The sequence below is a fragment of the Artemia sp. Qi Xiang Cuo genome, chromosome 19 (genome assembly GCF_049724085.1).
Source record: "Artemia sp. Qi Xiang Cuo chromosome 19, ASM4972408v1, whole genome shotgun sequence".
NCBI classification, from domain to species: Eukaryota; Metazoa; Arthropoda; class Branchiopoda; order Anostraca; family Artemiidae; genus Artemia; species Artemia sp. Qi Xiang Cuo.
The window spans coordinates 33,574,719-33,600,285 of NC_142812.1; the positions used below are offsets into that span (position 1 = coordinate 33,574,719).

Below are 25,567 nucleotides of genomic sequence, written 5' to 3' on the forward strand. Positions count from 1 at the left end.
AGTGCATCTTATTTTGAAATTGGAAGGGTGCCTGAAGCTTTAGAAAAGTATTTTTGGCCAGAGTTTTTCAACCTCCGTCAGTAGCCTTTGACAGGAGAATCAGTTGCATTCTAACTCTATTCGGGCCACATTTGCTGTGTTGAGGATCGTAATTGCAGGAAATGACGCTGTGTATGGCAGGGTCTTGTTTGCTACTTAAAATGGACAGCATAATTTTGAAGTTCTTTTTGAATAAAACTTACCCCGATGATGTACGGCTTTTATTGGACACACCCAAGATTGCCACCCGGTGAGAAAAACATCACTGGATTTCAGTGATTTTTTTGGTTGATTTAGTGACTCTCTTCAATAATCAAGTGATTTATGTGCTGATTTAGTGTTTTTTGTTTAGTCAATATAAAAAATCGCTAGAGATAGTGATAAATCACTAGGGTGGCAATCCTGGACACACCCATGCCTTGTGAAAACAAATAAATAGAAACGCATCAGCAACTCCTCCTCGGAAAAAACTTGAATTTTCGTTTGTTTCTAAATTGGTTGCTCAAATATCCCTTTTCAGAGTTCTTAAGCATTTTGAATCTCATTAGGAAACATAATTTTTATTGAGATAACTCTTTTTTGGAAGGTGATCTTCCCCCTTTTTAAATCTAAACAGGCTATCTCACGCCAATAAATTTTTGTAGGTAAATTTAAACTGGTTGATCTTCAGCATTTAGGAACAGCACGAAAAGAAGATCATTTTGATATATATTATGCATTCAAACTTTTGTTTTTTTAAAAGTTTGATCCTTACTTACAATCACAGTTTATATAATTATCACAGTTTAGATAATTATATAAACTGTGCTTACAATCATTTTCTGTTGCACTGGCTAGCCAGTATCTCAACTATAACTGCTAAATTGGCAAGAGTAACTTCGGATCCTCAAATAATTGATAGCACCACTTATATTAGTATATAATATATTATATTAGTATAAAAAGATGTTATGGAAAATATATATTTCTGCTTTCATTGGTATATTAAATAAACTTCCTGGGTATTATGATTATCTGGTTCAACCACAAACTTAACACAAACTTTCTATCGCCACTAGCTCCGAGACACGATTTCTCGGAATAACGAAAAACTTCCTCCTCAACTTTTGCTTTGGAACTCCTGAGTTGTCTGGAAATAACCTACGACTCCTAATTACCGTAGGTCTATTTCTATTTCCTATGAAATTCCCTGTGAGAGTAATATTTATGCACATAAGTTTATATAAAGATTCAATAGGTCGCTTGATAAATTCTCAACTATCTTTACATTGATATTCCCTTGTAACTCAAAGTCTTTTAGAATGTGTGGAAATCCCCTAAAGCTGTAGAGGATTACAGAGCTTTTCCCATGACCTGTACCCAATTGAATCAAATCTAGAACGCCCATAGAATTATTTCTCGGACAACTAAACAATTCGATATGGACCAGCTTTGACATATCAAATGTAAGGGAGCCCTTGGAGAATGTTTCAACGGATAGATGGAATGAATAAATAAGTTATATTTATTTCAAGTGAATAAACTTCAGACAATTTCTGCTTTGTTGCTCGAAGAATATAATAACAACTACGATTACTCATTCCATAACCAAATCTTATTCATGAATTAAAAGCTTATTGAAAACGCTAAAAATAACTACTGAGTCTATTATCATGGGCGTGGGCATTTCATCTCTCAATAGGGTGTAACATTTACTTGAACTTCAAATTATAAAACCCCTGGCAGAGTTTATCAAAATCAAGCATTATATCGGTAAGCCCTCCCCTCATGAAATATAATTCTGGATCCCCTTGCACACCCCCAAAGAATAAAAAAAAGAAAAAAAAATAGTCACCGGAAACAAAACTTATTCAAGCAGTGGTGTCTCTAAGGCCAAGAAGATGTAAAAACAACTTTTTGGGAGAGCCCTCCCGTCCAAAAGTAAAAACCAAGGGCTACAAAAGCCAACGATTTTTCTAAATAAAATCTTAAAGTGTTGGTCTGGTCAGATCTAAGATCTGACAAAAGTCAAAAAGTGCTTGATAATTCTTCGAGTAATAAACCCTCCAGGATTAGCTTAGCGCTGGAGTAAAGTAAGGACAAAGTTTTTTGGAGGAGTGGACCAATAAAGAATAGATGTTCTCTTTGTGATGCATATTTTATTAACCAGGGCCATCCTAGAATTCGATTTTCAATGAAATTGAAAAGGAGCTCAGGTCTCTCACTTTGTAGCCAAGAGGTTAGAAACCGAGGCCGTAACCAGGAAGGGGTGTTACTGGGTCTGAAACCCCTCCTCCCAGAAAAATATAATTGCCGGACTCTTAAAAGAGTAATAGAAATGTATATCAATAAATTTTTGATGAGATCCTGGATACGGCGTTGTTTGAACACCTTGGCTACTTTTTCGCACTGAACTTCATCGTTTACACATATTTTATCAAGATTAGTGTACTCGTACCAAAGTTTTGCATAGTATTAATTTTCGGAAGATAAATAAATGTGTTAAACATGATTCATTAGTCCCATTCGTGTTGCACATCAGTCTCGCTGTTTTGGATAATTAGCACCAGCAAAATGCACCGGAGTTACCAGTTTCAGAAACTGTGGCACAATTCTGAAATTCCAACCAATAGTTTCTTAAAATTTAGATTTTTTGGATAAATATACATAGTTTTTCTTACTTTGTTCTGCTAATTCTACATATTTTCTGAGACTCAAAGGGTGAATTTCTATTTCTTCTGTCTGTTTTCTGTCCTTTAAGCAGATTTAAGCAGGTATTGTCAGCCTTATTATCTAGTCGTACTATATTTACTCCTAATATATATTTACCTGCTAACATTTCAATCAATCAATCATTTATTACCCACAACTACAAGACAACAAGTAGTACAAGTGGAGTATAAACATAATAACAAAAAGAAAAACAAAAAAGAACTCAACAAACACTAGCAATTAAATTAAACTAAGAAAAGAACTGTAAAAGACCGTTGTCAGGGCCAATATTACATCTGCAGAAAGCTTTTTGTGTAGGTCACCGAGCTTTTGAGTTACATCCGTGACAAAGAAAATTTTGACTTGATACGGATTTCTAGTCCATGGAGGCAGAGAAAGAAGAAATTTGCAAAATTTGAAATATGTAACTTTAATCTTTTTTAAATCCTTTAGCTTAAGAACAGAATGAACACCCGAAAAATAAAGCACAGAATGATCAGAAAAAGTCAAATTTCAAATTAGCTTCCGCTCACAGACATGAATGAAACCTCTGAAGAAAGTCTGCCTATTCAATCAAGCCTTTTCTTTTACATTTTTATCTTCTGCTTCCATATGCCTATGTTTGTTTATTCATAGCATTCCAATTTAAAAACAGCTAAACCTAAAGCCATATTAGTATATATGTAAAAAGACATGCTTTCATCCTATCTAAAAACAAAGCAGCATTCAAAAGTATCAAGAACTGGCAGAGAAAAGCAAGAAAAATTAAAAATAGTAAAAAAATGAAAAAAATAACAATGTTAGAATGTCAAAAAGGTCATAAATTGATATAAACATAAATGAGGCTGCTGGCCCCTTCAACTCCCAGACCTTTAACTAAAGTTTAATTTGGACTTTACTGATAGTAAATACCAATCCAGCAAATATTTCTGATTGGTAATTTCAAGTGATTCCTTGAACGATTGATATGAAAATTTTATTTTATAAATGAAGTACACCATATCATCCTTTTCATTCCCGAAGAGCTGTGAAAAAAAGTCAAACTTTAGCATTGAGAAGGCCGGCAGCCTTCTTCATATCTAGGAACATCTTTTTTTAAGGGCATAACGCCACTCTTTATTTTTTTTGGCAAAATTTGTTTATTTTATTTTATTGTTAAATTCATTCATCTTGCTTGAACAGCATATATGGTTAATAAATAGCAAAATTGAAACTTAAAATGAATAAAAATAATTGCTTAAGCAACATATATTTAAAACTTAATATATGTAAAGCAACTGATGATATTTATTTATGTTTATAGATTATGGAAAATGAGTCTCTACTGAAAATATAGAACTATATAGAATTTTTTTTTTAGAGATGAAGCCTGAAGCCGTTTAGGATTTTTTTTTTTGTTTTTTTTTTTAATATGATAAAATAAAATATTTTCTTCTCTTATACGTGGGTCTTGTATTCAAAGAATTTGTGGTAGCGAACGGATAAAGGGGCTGCCCCCTCCTCGATATCTCTTTCTTTACGTTAAAGATTGATTTTGTCCCAATGGTTTAAGAACGACTCCTGAAACACAAAGACCGTTTAATTAGAATTAGAAGCTTTCTTAAAGTACTAAATAACTATAGCATAAAGAGTGAGATATTGAGCACGAAGCAGCCCCTTATATATGGAATAAATTTTGTTAGTTTTAAGCTTTAATGTTGGTCCTTACTTTCAGTTGAAAAAACTTCTTTCTTCATTTAAGCTCAATAATGCACTAATTGCGTAATGTACTACGAACATACTAAAATATCATGAGTGGGTATATTGCACTATTTTCTTAGGCATATATTGCATAGGGCTCCGATGCATTAATTCGTGTTACTAATATAATTATATTATAAGTGCACTATCGCAATTTTAATACTAATGCTCATCAAGATGGATATATCACTGCAAATAAATAAATCCTCAATTCGGGATCAGTCAAAACAAATTTTCAAGGATCTATAGCAATAATATTAGCAATCTATAGTGGCAGGAAAACAAAGCAATTTCCTTAAAATAAAATGATGGAATAATCCCTCTATTTAATAATAAGTTAATATTCACCGTCAAAAAACTTCTCAAAAAGCGCTTCAGTTTCCTATAGAAGTGCAACCAGCCATTTTATGTTCATTCTATTGGAACGACGGTTGGTCACGTGGCTATCAGCGGTTAGGACAAAAGCAACTTCTTCACAGGACAGTGTTATTGTTGTTAAATGTATTTCCAAGCCCCCCTTTTCTTTCGTTTAGTGGATTTATTCCGATTAGATCGTCACTTGACAGGCCAGATTCTGTCTCACTTCCATTTGTATTTAATTAATGTAATGTGCAAGAATTTATATATACTATTATATATATATATATATATATATATATATATATATATATATATATATATATATATATATATATATATATATAACTCAAAGTTCACCTCACTATACTAGGATGAGAAGATAAAAAGAAATAAAGAAATTGACGTTTTTGGGGATTTCCTGATGAGAAGTGGTTAATGCAGATCGTTCATAAGAAAATGTTTAGGGATCAGGGGAGAGACTGAGGGGTGAATGTGGACGTTTCATATTGAAGAATAAAAGGATTTAGTATTTTTTATAATATTTGATATTATTTTGTAGAGCGAAACAAGAATAACATGTAAATATTAAAAAACATTAATTTTGCAAAACCTTCCTGGTTTTTGTTATGCGAATTCCTGGTTTTGATGTTAGACGTATAATAGAATGTTTGATACACAGTCAATGGAATGGATGACTGAAGTCATCTGCGACGCCTTGCTCTTTACGCTAAAGTTTTTTTTTATCATTTTAAAAAGTAGAGTCATGACAAAGAGTCAAACTTTAGCCTAAAGAGCGAGGCCTATCATATACGGAATACTTTCTGTTCGTTTTAAGTTCTAATGTCGCTCCTTACTTTCTTAAAAAAAAACTTGTTTTTTTTTATTTAATTTCTGAGTTTTCAACTAATTTGGTTCGAATTAGGCTCAGCGTGCATTAAAAATTACGCTAAAGCTGTTAGTACATTTGAAAAAGCTTTCTATTCTAATTAAACGGCCCCCGTATTTTAGTAGCCGTTTTTTTTAAACTGGGACACACAGTCAAACTTTAGCGTAAAGAGCAACTATTGAGGAGGGGGAAAACCTTCGTATGTGGAATAATTTATTTCGTTTTCAGCTTTAATGTTGCTCCTTACTTTCAGTTAAAAAAACTCGTTTTTTTTTAATTTAATTTCTAATCGTTTTCAAATAATCAATTGGAAATTGAAAGGGCTAGTGCTCTTTTTAATTGTCGAAAATAATTGGAGGGTAACTAACCCCTCTAAAGCCCACCATTTCCCCAAACACATCCAATGAGATAGCCATTTTGTTCATCGTAGTTGAAAGTTCTGGAAATTAGATCTTTGGGGATGACGACCAGCCCACAGCCCTCAGGGTAAGGGTTGTAATTTATGCCCTGGGGGCATATACATTTTTTTTATAGAAAGGGTTGTCGTAGAAACTTCAAAAAGGGCTCATTTGATTGTAAATTGAAAGGCCTAGTGCCCTTTTAAATAGTAGAAAGTGATTAGAGGGCATTTAACCACCCTCTCACACCCACAATTTCCCCAAAAACATCCAGTCAAAATTTTGAGATAGCCCTTTTTTCAAAGTAGCAGAAAATTCCAAAATTATTTCTTTGAGGATGGATCCTCCTCCCTCACAGCCCTTAGGGCAAGGGTTGTAAGTTATAACGGGGGGGCATGTAAGGTTTTATAGAAAGCGCTGTTGTAGAAATTTCAAAAAGGGCTCATTCGATTGGAAATTGAAAGGGCCTTTTTAATAGTCGAAAGTGATCGGGGGGGCAGCTAAGCCCCCTTTCATGTCCACCATTTCCCGAAAAACATCCGATCAAAATTTTGAGATAGCCAATTTGTTCAACGTAGTTGAAAGTTCTGGAAATTATGTAATTGAAGATGATAAACCCACCACGCCCCTCAGGGCAAGGATTGTAAGTTATATCCTGGGGCCATATAAAGTTTGTATTGATGGCGTTCTCGTAGAAACTTCAAAAAGGGCTCATTCAATTGGAAAATGAAAGGGCTACTGCCCTTTTTAATAGCCGAAAGTGATTGAAGGGCAACTCTTACGCCCACCATTTTCCCAAATACATCCAATCAAAATCTTGAGATAGCCATTTTGTTCAACGGAGTTTAAAGCTCTAGAAATTAGGTCTTTTAGGATGACATCCCCCAACCCCTCAGCCCTCAGGACCAGGGTTATAAGCTATGCCCTGGGGCATATAAGCTTTTTTATATAAAGTGTTGTCGTAGAAACTTCAAAAAAGGTTCATTCAAATGGAAATTAAAAGGGCTAGTGTCCTTTTTAATAGTCAAAAGTGATTGGGGGGCAACTAACCTCCCTCTGGCATCCACCATTTCCCCGAACACATTCAATCAAAATTTTGAGATAGCCATTTTGTTCAACGTAGTTGAAAGGTCCAGAAATTATGTCTTTGAGGATCACAACCCTCCTCCCACAGCATCCAGGGTAAAATTTTTCCAGGGTAAAATCCAGGGTTTATATAGAAAGCGTTCTTGTAGAAACTTCAAAAAGGGAATTGAAAAAAGGAAACTTCAATTGGGAATTGAGAGGGCTAGTACCCTTATTAATAGTCAAAAGCGATCAGAGGGCGCATGACCCCCCCCCCATCATTTCCCCAAACTCTTCCAATCAACACTTTGATATAGCCATTTCGTTGAACGAACGTAGTTGAAGGGTCTGAAAACTATGTCTTTGAGTATGACAATCCCCCCCCCACAGCTCTCAGGGCTAAGTTTGTAAGTTATGCCCTGGGGGCATATAAGGTTTTTATAGAAAGAGTTGTCGCAAAAACTTCAAAAAGGGCTCATTCAATTGGAAATTGAGAGGGCTATGACCCTTTTTAATATTGGCAAGTGATCGGAGGGAGACCCCCCCACCCCCATCATTTCCTCAAACATTTGCGATTATTATTTTGATATGACCTTTTTGTTCAACGTAGTTGAAAGATCTGGAAATTATATCTTTGAGGATGACAACCCTCCCCCCATGGCCCCCAGGACAAGGGTCATTAGTTATACCCTTGGGCCATGCAACGTTTTTATGGAGAGTTTTGTCGTAGAAGCTACAAAAGGGGCCCATTCAATTAGAAATTGAGAGGACTAGTGCCTTTCTTATTAGTCAAAAATGATCAGAGGGCAAATGCCCCCACCCCCTAAAGCCCATCATTTTCCCAATCATTTTCAATCAAAATTTTGAGATAGCCACGTTATTCAACGTATTTGAAAGCTCTGGAAATTATGTTTTTGAGGATGACGAATCCCCCAGCCCTCACGTCAAGGGTTTTAAGTTATGCCCTGGGGACATATAAGGTTTTTATAGAAAGCATGGTCACATGAGCTTTGGAGGGGGGTCATTGGATTGGTAGTCAGATGCTCTAGTGCTATTTTTAAGAGTCAAAGTGATCGGAGGGCAGCTAACCCTCCCCCACCCGCACACACGTCGTATTGTCCCAAAATGCATCTAATGGAAGTTTTGAGATAGCCATTCTATACAAAATAGTCTAAATATCATATAACACGGCTTTTGGGGTTGAAGCAAACCCCTGAGATTAAGGGCAAGGGTTATAAGTCATGCCCAGGGTGTATTTAAGTTTCATATGGAAGGGATGGTTGTTTAACTTTAGAAGAGGCTCAGTCTTTTTCCCTGAAAAAGACTATGTCAATATAAAACGAACAAAAATTAATTAAAAAAAAACTTTTTCCACAAAATAGTTTTTCTATAAAAAAAGTAAAGAACTCCATTAAACCAAAAATTAACAAAAATAGAATCAAATAATCTACCAACCATAACTACCACAAATCAATATCAATAAATAAATGAAACCCAAAACAAACAGAGAATAAAATAAATAACAGAGCCAAACTCAAAACGAGCAGAAATTAATACGAGTATAATTTGTCAGAATATAATTTGTACTTTACTGAAAAAAATATTTTAAATGTTTTCATTTTTATAACTTTAAGAAATCAAAAATTAATTTAGATTTTAAGGAATAAATATCAGACTATGGATATTAAACTGACAATGCACATTTTATTTTCAGTAAATTCATTTGAATTTTTTCAGTAAAGTACAAATTATATTCTGGCTTGTAGAAAGTATAGGATTTTAGAACCATACTCATATTAATTTCTGCTCGTTTTTAGTTTGCATCTGTAATTTATTTTAGTTTATGTTCGTTCCGAGCTTCATTTAGTTATGGATGCTGATTTGTGGTAGTTGTATACTTGGTAGATTATTTGATTCTATTTTTGTTCATTTTTGACTGAATGGAGTTCTTTACTTTTTTTTGAAAAACTTATTTTGTGGGAAAAGTTTTTTTTTAATTAAACTCTCAGTTAACACTCAGGTGACACTTGCGTAAAATTTTTCCACGTTCGCCCACAAGTTTTGAAACATGCAGCACTCTGAATTTCCTTTAATATTGTTTCTATTAAATATTCTTAATCGTCGAAACAATTCTATCATACGGTATTATTTTTGAAATAAAATAAAATTACTTTCAAGCTTCTACTTGTTTTGCAACTATACTCTTTACTTGGACTGCTGACAAGTCTAATTACCGATATACTAGTTTGCTTTCAATATGAGTAATCACTTGCATGTTCTTTGTGAATGAGGTCAACTCAATGCAAATCCTCATAATTCTGAACTTCCCCAATCTATGAACCCAATAACCACAGTTCATATAATTATCCAGTATCATCATTCCCTATCTCACCCATTATAAAAACCCGGACCGGGGTGCGAGTGCTCCAGAGAACGTAGAAACATAAGCGGCGTCAGATCTTTTCACGGGTAGACAAGTCAGACGCGAAACAAGTGGAAACCCGCTATTAATAACTGCACGAAGAAGTGGGAGGAGCTTTTTGTTCGCACCGAGAACGAAGACCAGAAACGATCTGCGATAAGCTTACTGGATGATTATATGAACTGTGCCAATAACGCAGGAAAATTAAATTTTAAATTGTATCGAATTGATCTCTTCTGACTGATTTATTACTTGAACTTATGTGTATATCTTCCTACTGATTAAATAGTTGGAAAAAATTCAGATTGGGATCTTAGCGCTGATGCGATATTCACTAAAATATTTTGAAAACGACTTCCTCTTGCACTATTTGTGAGTTTTCTTAGCATAAAATATTAAAATAGATTAAAAGAAAAACGGTATTAAAACATATATGACGACGCATAAGAAGAAAATGCAAATTTCTCTCATAAAAACGAACATTTTTTCATATGTGAAAATCAGAAAAACAAGAAAAAATTCAATGCTGCACTGAAGTTAAAAAAAAATTACTTTTACACTTGCTTTTCTTTTTGAGATTTGTGAAAAATAAGACTTGTCTATCGCCAAGACCGACTGCTGGTGTATTGCTCTTTTTGCCTACTATCCCTGACACAGCAGGATAATGTGAGGTTTATTTCTGCTTTACCTTAAGAGGCTTATCCTCTCATGTCTTTACCTAGTAAATGCTTAAGCACTTCTCTTCAAGTACTATTTAATCTTCATAAAGAAAATATTCCTCTACACTCAGTAAAAACATACCACATAGGAAACAAGAGATGAAGAGTGTTTGACGAGATAACGCTAACGAAACAAGAAAGGTGAGGATTATTTAGGGGGGAACTCAAGGGGTTCAGCCTTTTTTGCATTAAAATCGCTAGAAATCGTTTACAGAATGATTGTGCTATGTATATCCTGGAACATTTAAGAGGCAAGACTCTCAGGTGAAAAATTCATTAATGATCCCCCCTTCTCTCCTGTGATTTTCTAGAAAAAATTTGTGGATAAATGTAGGTGTTTGTTCGAAGCGTAATAGACTATTTTGCTTAGGAGACTAATGCGGTACGTGGGAATTGCAAATTTGTTACTTAAAATTGCATGTTTGTGTGGTGATTAATGTTTTCCCTTTTGTATTTACTTTGTTTGTTCAGTAACTTGTATAAAAATAAGTGAAACTTCATGCTAAGCAGATGAAAACCCCTTTCCCTATCCCCTATACCCAAGAACGGAATCTTGAGTCTTAGACAGGACCGGCTCAAAGAATAAGCCTCAGGACTGGCCTCATTTAAATAACTTCTAGATCAAAATATACGCCTCGTCCCGACTTAAAAATCTCATAAAACCTAACACATATTATTAATGCGTATCTACGGATATAAACAATACGCAAAAATTAAATACTACATTCATGCAAATGGACATAGCTGGACAATTGTGCTTGAGTCAATGGCATCAGTAAAGCCTTTCTCACTTGCCAGCTCCATCATGGAATCCTGTCGAGAATCAAGCATGGCCATTCTCAGCCAATTTTTTACAAAATAATTTTCGTTCTTTAGAGGGGTTTGAAGTATTTTAAGCTCTTAGATTAATCATGTTACACTACCATCACCGTAATGTGACTGAAATCAAAAGTTCTAGTGCCCTGTTTAAGTGACCAAAAAGATTGGAAGGCAACTATCTTCTCTCCCATGCCCCTTTTCCCCTAAAGACACCTGATCAAATTTTTGAGAAAGACATTTCATTCAACCTAGTTGAAAGTCCGATAAATATGCCTTGGGGATGACATGACCCCCATAGTCTTTGGAAAAGGGCTGTAAGTTGCGTAATTTGCCTACTGTTCACTTATAGTATTTGTTATTGGGAAATGTACGAAAATATTTTGGGGAGGAATTTTTGCGGGGAGAAAAATTTTCAGGGGAAATTTTACAAGGGGAGATGGGAGGGGATTTCAGGGCATGATTTGGAAAGCGTCAGAAATTAAATTTCAAGAAAACAAGTTTTTTTCAACTGAAAGTAAGGAGCAACACTAAAATTTAAAACGAACAGAAATTATTCCGCACATGAGTGGTGATACCCTTTTGGCAACCCTCGCTCATCAAGCTAAAGCTTAAATTTTTGTCATAATCCTTTAAGAACAAACTACTCAAATACAGGGGCGGTTGAATTTGAATGAGAAGTATTTTTAAAGAACTGTAATAAAAAGTCAGGCTTTAGCGTAAAGATGTGGCGCAAAGGTGAAGCATGGTGGGTCTGCACGCAAAATATGGTAGGTACAATTATTCTGCATATTATGAAGTAAGAATTGTTTTCTAACTTCAGACTATTCAAATACTTTACCCCCACCCTCCTAATGTGCAAATATATAGCCCAGATTCTGTCACTTGTCTTTGTCTTGTCTCACGCCAAGCTGAAAGAAAATAACAAAGAAACCGGTTTTTTCTTGAGTATTACACAGTGTAAATTTGAGTAGCGTACAATATGCAAGTACCTAAAAGCTAATTATCAAGCTATTAAGTTGACATACTCTAAAAAAAACCTTCTGTTGACAGGAAGGAGCAGCCTCTCTCATATGCGGAATAATTCCTGTTCGTTTTAGTTTTTAATGTTGCTTCTTACTTTCAGTTGAAAAAAGTTATTTATTTTATTCAATAAAAGATAAAGGGGAAGATCACTGCCCTACGTTTTTATGTTTAAAAGTTTGCTTTATTTTTATTGTATTATTTTTAAGACCTCAATTGGCACTGTTTTAGCCAATCACATAATTTCTTAAGCCCATATCAGACAGGAAAGAAATAACTCCGTATTTTTAGCCGTTGCTGTATTTACTTTTGTTCCTATGCTAAATTTCGAGTCAGTAGAACAAACCTAAAGAGTGATTGGTTCTTTTTACGAATTTTAAGCAAGTAAAAAAGGGGGCTTGTTTGGTTGCACTTTTTCTACAACTAAACTCTCGTTGTTTCTGTGACTGTACTCTAAGAAATATCCTTTTTAAGGATTTTAGTCAGCTCCATTTCATTATATAATAAAGGTGTTTTCAGTGTCCTGCAAACACTTGCTTCAAGAGGGTTTTAAAGGATATTTTCAGTTGAATTATGATTGCTTTCTTTTATATTTAGAAATTTTATCTTCTTTCCACTCTTACTCAAAGTTAAACTTGATTTGTTTTTGGTGTATTCATCAATCTCTCTCTTTTGATGTATTCATGCCAATCCTCATTATAACAATTAAAACGAAACTACAATGACATTTATAGAGTAAATCAGAAACTGAACGACATACTTGAGACAGACACAAACTATATTAGATCATAAATAGGTTTTGCAACACTCAGGCAGTCGTGCAACAGTCGATAGTCATGACAAAACTAAGATAACCAAATAATTGAAGTCTTAGAACCTGGGGGAGACCACAAAATACACCTCCTCTCTTAAGACCATACCTGGTCTTAGATATACTCTCCTTCCCCCTATTCAGACCAAATTTCTAGGTACATCAATGGTTAAATCAATCAACGATTGGTATAACACGCTCAGTATTTATCTCATATTTTGTATTTTCGCAAATTTGAATATTTGCATAGGTTGCAAATCGTGCATGACATTTAGAGCTATGTAAAAATCTTGCTTTTAATTATCATACTTTGAATACGCAAATATTATGTTTTAATTCTGAACTGTTGATTAGCAGCTTCTTTAAATGAGCTGCTTGATCTATCAGTTCAAAGGGAGTTGCAAGGTTTCTCCAAATCTTCAGGATTTAGTCACGTGCGACTATCCTTTATGCCACAGGATACAGAAAGAAAAGTCAATTCACTTCTGAAGCTACTTGCTTTCTAAACTGCAGTGTATTCCCAATGGATTTGTAGGATTTTACAGAGACAACTTTTTCAATTGGCTAAGTTTATTCTCAAGGGTAATAGAATATGAGAAAGCTTACCCATGGAGTCTGCTAAAATAAATTTGAACTATGACAGTTTGTATAATACGAGTAGAATAGTGGCAATTTAAAAAGAATTTGGCAATTTAAAGCAGTCACAACTAATATTTTGAAACGATAAGTTGAAAGGTACATTTATACATTTTAAAAAATATATTCAACTTAACAACGTTAAGGTTAATATTATAGCTTGAAGATAGACTTTATAGAGAAAAAACAGGTTCTTTAAGGCAACGCCTTACCTTAAAGAATTGCCCAATCTTGCCCATTATAAACTTTTTAGTTTGTTTGGCAAAACTGTTTACAATTAATTGGACGATCTTGCAACAATTTGTAGAGCTTGGGTAAAAGATCTGAATAAACAATAAAAACTGAAACTAGAATTTTAATTTCTTGAAAATTTCCGAAAAACCCTGTTTTTGTGCCGAAAATAGAGATATTCAGTATTAATGCAACTTTCATCATCGGAAATTATAAATTTTGTTTTTCGATTAAACGAAGCAGAATTTTCTTTTTAAAATACAGAAAAGGGCAGTCCCTAACAATGTTCTAGCATACTCATTCGGCAAACGGTAAAAATAAATTGAAAGGAATTATCATTTGAGCTATTTGGCCGCTTTGGGAGTTTCCTGTGCTACCAACCGCTTTGATTGAAAGACTCACCGACAAAAGAGAAGTAATTCACTGTCTTTTTAATAAAATTTCACAGTCAAACCAAATTTTCGACAGCTTTGATGATAGCTAGTTCCCTGGGAGAATTCTCTAATGGACCCTTTGTCTTTGAGACTGTCAGCCTGCGCTGAGGTTCGCAAAATGATTTTTAAGGTATCGTATCCCCTTAACCATTGGTCACTAGTATTTTAATTTTTTGAATAGATACTGTTTCAAAATTCAGCATAGCAAAGTTCAAACCATGCATTTTAGTATGTTCCAGTAGTGGCTGCTCTTCTTTATGCTTTCCTGGACATAATTTTAATATGACTAATAAAACAGAATTTTTCTTATTATATATTTAGACTATTTTAATATTTGTTAGCCAAATTCAGAGTTATGACCGAATTTCAGAGAAATTAAAAGAAACTTTTTCTAAAAAAAAAGATGTTTTTAAAGAAATGTAAAACGCTAAATTAAACCAAAGAAGATCAGAAATTAAATTCATATAATAACTCAAACAGTTAAGCGTTCTAAAGGCCAGGGCCTCAATCTAATCAGGCGTGACTTCGACGAACCATGTTTTCCAAGTAACTTTTAGAAAGTAAATTTCTTCTGTAAATAAAGAAGTTTATCGCCAAAGGGGAAGACCACCTGCTACAAATTTACTCTGTGGCCTATCGACCATACAATCGCTTTCAAAACAAGTCTACACCATTGTCAGGACCTTCGGGAAATAATCCTATGAAAAACTAGCATCATTTGTTATACGTTTGTATCAGAGGGGGGAAGTTCTTTGTTAGCAAAAAGGGACAATTTTTGTTACACTTGTTTACATGTGATGAATAAATAAGGTTTAATGGCCCGATTATTACTGCAGGAGGGAAGAATTTATGGCTGTATAAAATAATACTGAGTATCTTCAGGAGATAATTGATTACTTCCATTTAGTGGAAAGAGCAACCTTAAATAAAGAAATAAAATGAATGACGTATACAGCTTATTCAAATGTAATTATCTATTTTAGCATTAGATGTAGCCATACCCTAGGCAATAGTATTGGGTGTAATTGTCTAGGAGAGGGTATGAAAGCAAAGCCCCCTAATTGGTATTTGAGAATACAGAGAAGCAAGTTATTAAGAAGCAAATTTAATTAGGCATTTCTCAAAAGCCCGGCAAGGAATTCAAAATAATATTGACATGCAGAAATTATTCATTTAAGTAAATGGAGTAAATAAACTGAAGAACTGAATATTTTCTGGAAAAGAATCTTCAAAATAGGGAGTTATTGGTAAATACTTGTAAGCTATGAGAAACCATGAAAATCCCGAATATTTGAAAGGTAAATTTAATGTCGCTCCAATAGTCAACTACTTACATTAGCAGTGATTTGCACATTACTAAAAACAATTTATATTTTGAGCAGTATATTTGTCATTATTATAATATCAACAATAACAAAATAATATCAGAAGCTTAGTCAACGTTTCAAATAAGAGCTACCACAAATAAGAGTGGGCTAAACTGCACGTGAACAGTTAGAAAACAAAGCGAAATTATAATGGATGGAATTACGGAACGTTTTAATTTAGAATGTGTGGGTCTGTGTTTGATAAACAGGAAGGAGAAATCAATATTTAGTATCTTTGAGACATACAAAATTACACAGGATGAAAAATGACTCTGAACAGCTAAAGAAAATGGCAAGGAACAAGAAACAGCAACAAGACACATTGAATTGCAAATGAAAATGTTAATTAAAAGTAAAGAATAACAGTTAATTATGCTTTTACATAATTCAGATATTTGATAAAAATTACAATGGAATAAGGAACGTGTTATTTTAGCATTTGTAAAGGATAAACAGGAAGGAGGAATTGACAACACGATAGAAATGTCATAATTCAACTGAAATTGCAATTTGCAAACTTAATGTTTGAAACTAAAGAATTAAACGATGATTATGGCATTTTAGTATCTATAGCGCATGCAAAATTACACAAGATAAAAAATTGTTCTGATCTGCTAATGAAAATGCATGGCACAACAAACAGGAAACATCACATTGAATTGCAAGCAAAAATAATCCACGACGAAATTTGCAGTTAGGAGACAGAGCAAAATAACAATGAACTGAAGGAACTTGTTACTTTAGGGTTCGTGAGTCGTTAGAACAGGAAACAAAATTACAATAGAATGAAGGAACGTGTTAGTTTAGAGTCTGTGACAGACAAACGGGAAGGAGGAACTAATATTTAGTATCTATTACATGTGCAAAATTACACAAGGTGACAAATGACTCTGAACAGCTAAAGAAAAAATCATGGAACAAGAAACAGCAACAAATTACACTGAATTGCAACCGAAAATGTTACTTAAAACTAAACAAAAACATGATAAATATGCTATTGCGAATTTTAATATTTCAGAAAATTTCAATTGAATAAGAAACTTGTTATTTTAGCGTCTGTAAAAGATAAGCAGCAGGAAGGAATTGAATTAACGACATAATCTCTTAATTGAACTGAAAATGCTGATTTGCCACCCTATGACTTGAAACTAAAGAATAAAACGATAATTATGCCGATGCGTATTTTAGATCCTTCAGATGGCATAGGCATTGGAACATTCCAAAGTAAGAGTTAATGATGCACAAAAATGAGCCGCAGACGAGATCTGCAGCTAGAAGACATGGGACAACCAGCATCACAATGAACATATCGAATTGTAAATGAAATATGCGATTAGAAGAGAAGCAACAGTGAGAATCACAACGAATCCCTGAAACCAATCCTTTAAAATGGATGATTCTTTGATGGATTTACAATTAGGAGGAATTGAATTCACGACAGAATTTCTTAACTTAACTGAAATTGCTTATATATATATATATATATATATATATATATATATATATATATATATATATATATATATATTACTGTGTAATTTACTGTGTATATTACACAGTAAAACCCACAACCTTTGACAATTCATCATCCTAGATCCGTAAAACGTTACCTAGCCACCTTTACTTTCCTTTCGTTATAACAGTAGAAAGTGGGGTCAAACCAGGGACGTACGCAGGGGGGGGGGGTTCTCCGCCCCCCCCCCCCAGAAATCTCACGATTTTTTTCATTTTCCCATAATTTTCTTATTTTTCTCACAGAATGATGGGTTTGAAGGATTTGCCCCCCCCCCCGAAACAAATTGGGCCCTCCGAAACAAATTCCTGCGTACGTGCCTGGGTCAAACTATATTTTTCGTGCAGTTTACTATTTGATATAGGGCCAGTCAAATAGGTACCTAGAACTATCCATAGGCAATTCCTCTGGAAAACATGTGACACAGGATCCTCAGCCGTTCAATGGACACCCACGTTTCAGAGCCGTGGTTGAACACTGTCATCACCCTGACTTCCAATATTCCTAATTTTAGTTCGCCAACTTTTCTTCTGATTTTTACAATTTTTTTTTTTAACTGAAAAAACGCCCTACGCTTTGGCTATTCTACTATTTACATTTCCATTATATTCACGATATTTACAAATTTCTTGGTAAGACGACTCTATGGGGCCCTGGACTTTAGTACGGACTAATAGCCTATGAGTATACAAGCTCTTTTTCCATTTGAAACGTTGCAGCCCTAGCTATTACTAAACGTCCCATATGCTACCGCTTCTAGTCCTGCTTTAAGGCTCATTAGTTAGTCAAACATAAAAAAGTTGACCTAACATGCTCACCGTGCGTTGCAATTGGCGACAGATGTCATGCTCATCAGAAGGCAATATTTCTACCTTGCCATCGTCATTATTTTCTTGGACCCCCGTGATGTCCGACAAGGTTGACTGATCAAACCCCTCGTATATCTTCCAACAATAGTGACGAGAGTATGGTTTGACATTGTTGGATCTCATTGACGATATAAAAAGTTAGAAAACATTTTGGCAATTGTTGCATAAGTGGGGTGGTGATGGTCAAACAGATGGTGAAAGAAGTCCTTTTATATTTAGACGAAGAAAATATCCTCAAGTTTTTCACTGTTTACCATTTCACTGAAAACTGAAACTTTTAAAGGACTTGGGCTTTTCTGTTTAACTGTGGACATCACCGCGGTTAGTTATATTTTAAATACAAAGCAAAATATTTTGTCTTTTTTTTTAAGAGGGGAAAGATTATATACAGTATAACCAGTGAACATACCCATTAGCCCTTAAATACTTGAAACCGCTTGCGGTTTTTGTAATATATACACTTATGTACAGGATAAGATAATATATATACACTATTATATATATATATATATATATATATATATATATATATATATATATATATATATATATATATATATATATATATATATATATATATATATATATATATATATATATATATATATATATATATATATATATATATATATATATATATATATATATATAAGATATAACTCCATTATGGACTTAATTCAGGAACTAGGTCAATCCTGGTCAATTAAGGGGCTGCTTAGGACTCGTAAATCGTAGAATTTAGCGTTTTTGAAGATATTGCTTTCGAGACGAGATATTTCTGGCAAGAAAAGGCAATGGCTTAATGTTCTACTGCGAAGGTTTACAACCCTTCCCCTGATTTTAGTAAATTAAGACAAGATGAGATATACTTGCGAAAAATGGCTATCACAAGCCCAGGAGGGCTAATTCGCACCTCAGAGTCAATAAACAAAGCCAAAAAAAGAACAAGATTGATCAGAAAGAAAGCTATTATGTTAAAGAGGATGAAAACAATTGAAACTCCCAGGCTTTATAAGGGAATTAAATAAAAAAAACAAGTTTTTTTAACTGAAAGTAAGGAGCGACATTAAAACTTAAAACGAACAGAAATTATTCCATATATGAAAGAGGCTATCCCCCCATCAACGCCCCGCTCTGTACGCTAAAGTTTTTCATTGTTTTAAAAAAAATAGAGTTGTGAGAAAGTCAAACTATAGCGTAAAGAGCAAGGCGGTGAGGAGGGGACAGCCTCTTTCATATACGGAATAATTTCTGTTCGTTTTAAGTTTTAATGTCGCTCCTTACTTTCAGTTTAAAATACTTCTTTTTTTTTATTTAATTTTTGAACGTTTTTGAAAAAATGCAGGTTTTGATCTTGGCTCACCGTACATAAATAATTAAAACAAAATTTGCATATTAATATGACTTTTATTTGATTAAATGGCTTTCTCGAAACTTGTTTAATTTTATTTACGAACGTTTTTATTAGTAATAAATATACGTAACTTACGAATTAACTTACGTGACGAACTTCTATATTCATATGTTTTTTAGGGGGTTCTTATATTAGGGGGTTCGCCCCCTAGTCAATACCTTGCTCTTTAAGCGAAAGTTCGAATTTTGTTCCAATTCTTTAAAAATGACCGCTTAATCACAAAGGCCGTTAATTAGAATAAATAGCTCTTATGAAAGTACTAGAAAATCTTTGGCTTAAAGAGCGAGGTATTGACTAGGGGTGAACCCAATCAAATATGTAATATTTTCTGTTCGTTTAATGTTTTGATGTTGCTGCTGTTGCAGTTGAAAAACTTGTTTATTTATATTTAATTTCTGATCTTTTTTTAAATAATGCTGGGAAGTCCGGCTTCCCCATCATAGCAATTTCCCTTCCCCCATGAAAACTTCCTTCGTGGAAAGATCCTCCCACATAACCCCTGACCCACCCACCCCCCCCCCCCACTACCAGAAAAAATCTCCCCTGAAAACGTCTTTATATTTCCCAATAACCAATACTATATGTTAACATTGGGTAAAGTTCATAACTTTCAGCCCTCCCTCCGGGAACTTTGGGGGAATAAGTCATCCTAAAAGACATACTTATCATATTTTCGAACATGCTGAACAAAATGGCTATCTAAAAATTTTGATCGGGTGACTTTGGAAAAAAATGAGCGTGGGAGGGGGCCTAGTTGCCCTCCATTTTTTTGGTCACCTAAAAAGGGCAGTAGAAATTTTGGTGTCCATTCGAATGATCCTCCCTACGATATTTTAGGACCACTGGGTCGATACGATCACCCCTGGAAAAACAAAACAAAAAAAACAACAAAAACAATTAAACATGCACCCGTGATCTTTCTTCTGGCAAAAAATGCAAAATTCCACATTTTTGTAGATAGGAGCTTGAAACCTCTACAGTAGGGTTCTCTGATACGCGGAGTATGATGCTGTGATTTTCATTAAGGTTCTATAACTTTTAGTTGGTCTTTCCCCCTTTTTTTGAAAATCAGCCAAATTTTCTCAGGCGCGTAACTTTTGATGGGTAGGGCTAAACTTCATGAGACTTATATATTTGAAATCAGCATTAAAATTTGATTCTTTTGGTGTATCTATATGTATCAAAATAACGTTTTCTAGAGTTTCCGTTACCATCGAGCCGGGTCGCTCATTACTTACAGTTCGTTACCACGAACTTTTTGATTAAACTAAATAAAAACACAAATCCAAAATAGACTTGCGACTAAAAAGTACAAAGTAGAGGTTCGTAGATTAAAAAAAAAAACTCTGTAAAAAGAAAATTCAAAATTTGCAAGATAAACATTACCCAAAGAGTAATAAAAAGTGAGTTAAGGAGGAGGGCTCAGTTATTCAAGATACCTATTATTAAGGGGAAAAATTTCTATAACTTTATTTAGAAATTGGAGGGAAGGAATGGATGGAGGGAAGATTTATTGGAGGAAATGAACCAGGGAATACTGAAGTTTGCCGAGGTTTATGGAGAGGAGTGCTGGCGAAATAAAAGGAAATTTGTGTTGCCTTGCCATGAGCGGACCGAACAAACTAAGTCAAAGCTTAGACAACATTGCTTTCAGTTCTACTCTTCTTATCTTGAAGTTGACCAGATTTGCTCTCTGAAGTAGGAAGATTTAAGGGGTCGACAAATCTTAAGCACCTCTTTGAACTTCCTCTATTCTGTCCTACAGTTCATTGGACCTGCCACGTGCCAGGATGCCAAACAGGACAAGCGTGCTCGAGGTTTGGGCGTACAAATGATAATAAAAAACATCAAACAACGCTATTTGGGACCAGAGCCGTACGAAGGGGGGGATCGTTTCAGTTGCCCGGCTCCGCAGCTTGGGGGGAGCGCGTCTAGGGTTTTGACCTCTTTGATCAAAATTTTCACTTTTACTTGGTTTTTTTTCGCTTATATTTGAGTCGGGTCAGGAGGGGTGCTGTAATAAATTTTGCCCGGGTCACCACCGGCCTCAGGATTGGCTCTATTGGAACATTGAAATTTCTGAAGGAGCTCGAGAAAGAAAAATGTGGCATTTTGCACATTTTAAAATAACGTTAATATGGTAATCCCATTTTAAATCGATTGGGATGGTAACATCCAGTAATTTAATAGTAGTAACTGATATTTCGAGGAGATTGGGTGAGTGAAAGAAGGGGATGGTCTTAAGGAAATTTATTGTTCAAACTGTTGACTTTAAAATATTGACTTCCGTATTATTAGTAATAGTTCCTGATATCTATTGGGCTTCTTTTTAAGGGGGCTCGAGGGGCAAGAGGGGCTCATATCCGGATAGTCAAGGGGCATGGGCTGTATAATATTTTTCTTCAAATTATTGGGGTAGGTACAACTACCTTCTTGTCAAACCCCCCCCCCCCCCAAACAACGCCCCTGAGTAAGAGCAATGGGCTGGTCACCATCAAAATCTTGCTCATTGACTTTTTTAACAGGGGTAATGAAAACTAATTTCGAACAATGGAATTTATCAGTAGAGGTAAAGTCGTTAGAAAGTGTGGAGAAAGGTTTTGAAGGATTGTCGGCAAGGGTTTTAATTAGTCCAATCGTAATGTCAAGTGGACAAGTGCTGCACTTTTTTGTGTTCTTATTTTGTCTTTACGTCTAAGGGTAAGATAACGAGAAGGCTGAGAGAGGCCAAATTATAAGGAGTGTCAAGAAATAGTGGAGACATGCTTTGTGCTATGAAGAAAGGAATTTGTTCAGCTCATTGGTTGTATCTAAGGGCTGTTCTTGGAGATAGAAATCAATCTTAGTTTGTGTTTTCTCATAAATATTTTTTTTTGTTATACCATCGTTTTGGCTTAGTAGAAAACAATCCTTGACTTTAAATTTGCAATATGAAGAAGCAGATTTACGCATTTCTTCTTTTATGTGCTTATCTAGTGAGTTAGCTTTAGAAGTCTTACCATAATTAAAAAAAAGGTAAAGAATACGGCATTGGACTTTATAGTCCCTACCGGCGGTGCTGATCTCCGTTTCTTGACCCTTCAGCCAGGAAGTGCAAGGGGGGGGGGCAACCATCCTGTTCTTTCACACACCCTTCCTGTTTCCCTTCTCCAGATTTCTCCAGGTACCCATTAAGGGCTGGGTAGACTCTGGCTGAGCTTACACAGTCACACCACTGACCCTCGTCCCAAGCCAAATAATTGGATATAGGCCTACTAGGATTCGAACCCTCTCGGACAAAAAATCCTAAATCCAGCGCGCCAATCCACTCGGCTAGGACCATAATTACTATAAATCTATTAAATCTACCATAATTAAATAGGCTCATTTTAAATCTAATAATTGTTTTTAGTTAACACGCAATGTACAGTTTGTCATTAGAAAAAGTGTTTATTTTTTTTAGGGAAGAAGCTTATATATCTTGTTTTAATCAGGTTTTGAAAGTTGGAGGCTATACAGTTGAAATACAGTGGCTCTAGTGAGCCCCAAGATATTAGTAAGATCTAGGCCGATGGTCCATGTAACTATTTGACAAATCTGGCCCTGAGGGAGAGGCTTAAATTTAATATAGTGAACATCTCAAAACCTTTAAGCGTACCAGATAAGGTGGAACAAAAGACACGACGAAACGAGACCCAGGGAAAAACAGACGAGACTTAAGACATAGGCCAATTAAACAATAATATTTAAAGATGTGAATTAAAAAGTATTTATGAAACTTTGATTAAAAATAAGGTCTCCTCTCTTCCCTGTCAACTCCCCCCAAAAAACTTTGATATAAGTCCACATGCCTCCAACACAAATTCACTGACTAGTTTCAGCTCTTTTTCTTTTAGTTCTTTTGTATCTTTTGGTCAAATGATCAACAAGTGTAAGCGATTAGCATTTTGCAGCAATGTTCGCCAAAATCGTTTATTTGAGTATAGATTCTATTTTAGGTTTGGTTTCAAAATCGGAGGGCTAAATTTAGAAAACAAGAAAGATTGAATCAACAGAAAGCTAATGGAATAACTAATAACAACTCAACTCCGTCAGGAAGTAACAGGTAAGTTTTATGAAAACGCTGTATATTGTTGGTTATGCTTTTTTTGGCAAACAATCTGTTTTGTATGTTTTTCTGTGAATATTGAAACTTAACATATTGTAACCTCAAGAGTCTCTAAAATATTAAAACCTCACAATTGCTTAATGCTGCCCTTACTGAATCAAATACATGAGAACGCAGGAATACATTCAGATTGAAAACATTCAGATTTTCTGAGACTCTCATTCCCAAAAAGAAAAATTTAAGGTACTTCAATGTACCCCCTGACGCACTGTAAACCGGTTTCTTTCACTATTTTTTCACCTTAGCGTGAGAAAAGACAAAGAGAAGTGACAGAATAAATTAGAAATATATAATTCGGGCTGTATATTTGCGCATTAGCGGGGGGGGGGGGGTAATTTACAACGGATCTGCATGAAAAATGTGCTAGCTACAATTATTCTGTATATTATGAAGTAAGTATTATTTTCTGACTTCACACTGTCTCAATACTTGTTTCTAAAGTATTATATTTTTATCATACTTAGATATATTTTATTAGGATTAACCCAACGTCATTTCTTCAGTGGTAGTGGGTATTCCTATATCATACAAGTACCAAATTCTAGACGAACAAATGCTAAGAAATTTGAAAAACAATTAAAATGAGTAACTTGATTTTTTTTTTTTAGAGCTTTAACTTTACCACTACAGAAGAGTTAGAAGCGAGACTGCCAAAATCAGTGAAGGACTAGTTGTATTACTTATTTTTTATCAATCAAAAATAAAGAGGGACGAAATAAAAACCTACGCGAGCTTGTAGTCAGGCGTGTCGTTTAGGGAGGGCAAGGGGGCGGCAGGTGCCCTCCCCAATAATGTGGAGCCAAAATTATTATGTATCCCATGCCCTTTGACTGTCCGGATATGGAACCCTCTTGCCTCCAACCCCTCCCCAATAGAAAAGCTAGAGAATTGCCCCTGATTGTAGTCAGACGAAGAAGAGAGCAATACATCATTCACATCGTGTCTATTGAAAGTCAGAATTCATTACCTGTGTAACATCCTAGCCAAGTGGTTAACACTCCGTGCATGAAACCCCGAGGTCAGGGGTCCGAGTCTTGGTGTCGTTGGTTTTTTGGTTTAGAACGGGGGTCAATTGTGTGACCCTGTAAGCTCATCCAGAGTCAACCCAGCTCTGAATTGGGTATCTGGACTGGATAAATCTGGGTGAACAACATGGGAAGCGTCGGATGATTTGCCCCCAACACGCATTGCATTCCCGGCCGAAGGCATAGAATCAGTAGATCGGTACCTGCGCAACGGAGACCATTGGTCTGCATGCGAAAAAGTTTTTTTTAAGTTTAAGTTGTGTAAAACGGGCTTTAGTTAAAAGTAGCATTTCTGTTTATCTCTCCTACCGCATCGTCTGCTGTCTTGTGCGAATTTACGTTAATTTTTTTTTTATTTCAACACTTATTTTGGTCATTTTACATAAAAAAAAGTCGTAAATTCATTCGCCGAAACCATTTGTAACTTCATTGGTCGACTAAATCGCTGAAAAATTATCTTAACAGGAAATTCATTTCAGTTCTGAACGATCTACCTAAGGACATTGCTGAGTTTCTAGGTTTAACTTTGTGAATCTCTTTCTTTTTAAGAAAAAGCCAGTACTTTTGCTGAAACAATAAGGATTCTTCCTGCCCAAAAGTGTGGTATAGGTAACCTATCACCTATAATAGGTCATACATTTCTTTCATATTTTAAATCAATTAGACAAACTGTTAGAGAGTATTTGTAATGCATTAAATTAGAGACAAGCATACGTCATCACAAGTTTGATTAGCTTGAGCTTTTGGCTGTGCAGTTTCTTTTTGCCTTTCTTTTTCTTTTCTTTTTTAATCAGCAGCTTTGTCAGTGGATTGAAATAGTACCATAAGGTCAGCTACTGACCAGTTAAGGTCAGTAGTTCACAAAACAATATTGGAATTCACAAATGTAATAGTTTTAAGAAGAAGTTGCTTGCTTTGGGCAAGTCCTAAGCAGATTTGTGACACAGCTTTAGTTTCTTTT

The 25,567-nt window shown here is 34.9% G+C and overlaps 1 protein-coding gene across 1 annotated transcript in view; it reads left to right on the forward strand.

Moving 5' to 3' along the window:
* LOC148940760 (uncharacterized) overlaps positions 1-25,567 on the forward strand; it is an 82,501-nt gene that overhangs the window by 25,682 nt on the left and 31,252 nt on the right. The window contains exon 5 of the mRNA XM_089104983.1: positions 23,412-23,518. Coding sequence (XP_088961109.1) covers positions 23,412-23,518 — 107 coding nt within the window. The remainder of the gene's footprint in view (positions 1-23,411; positions 23,519-25,567) is intronic.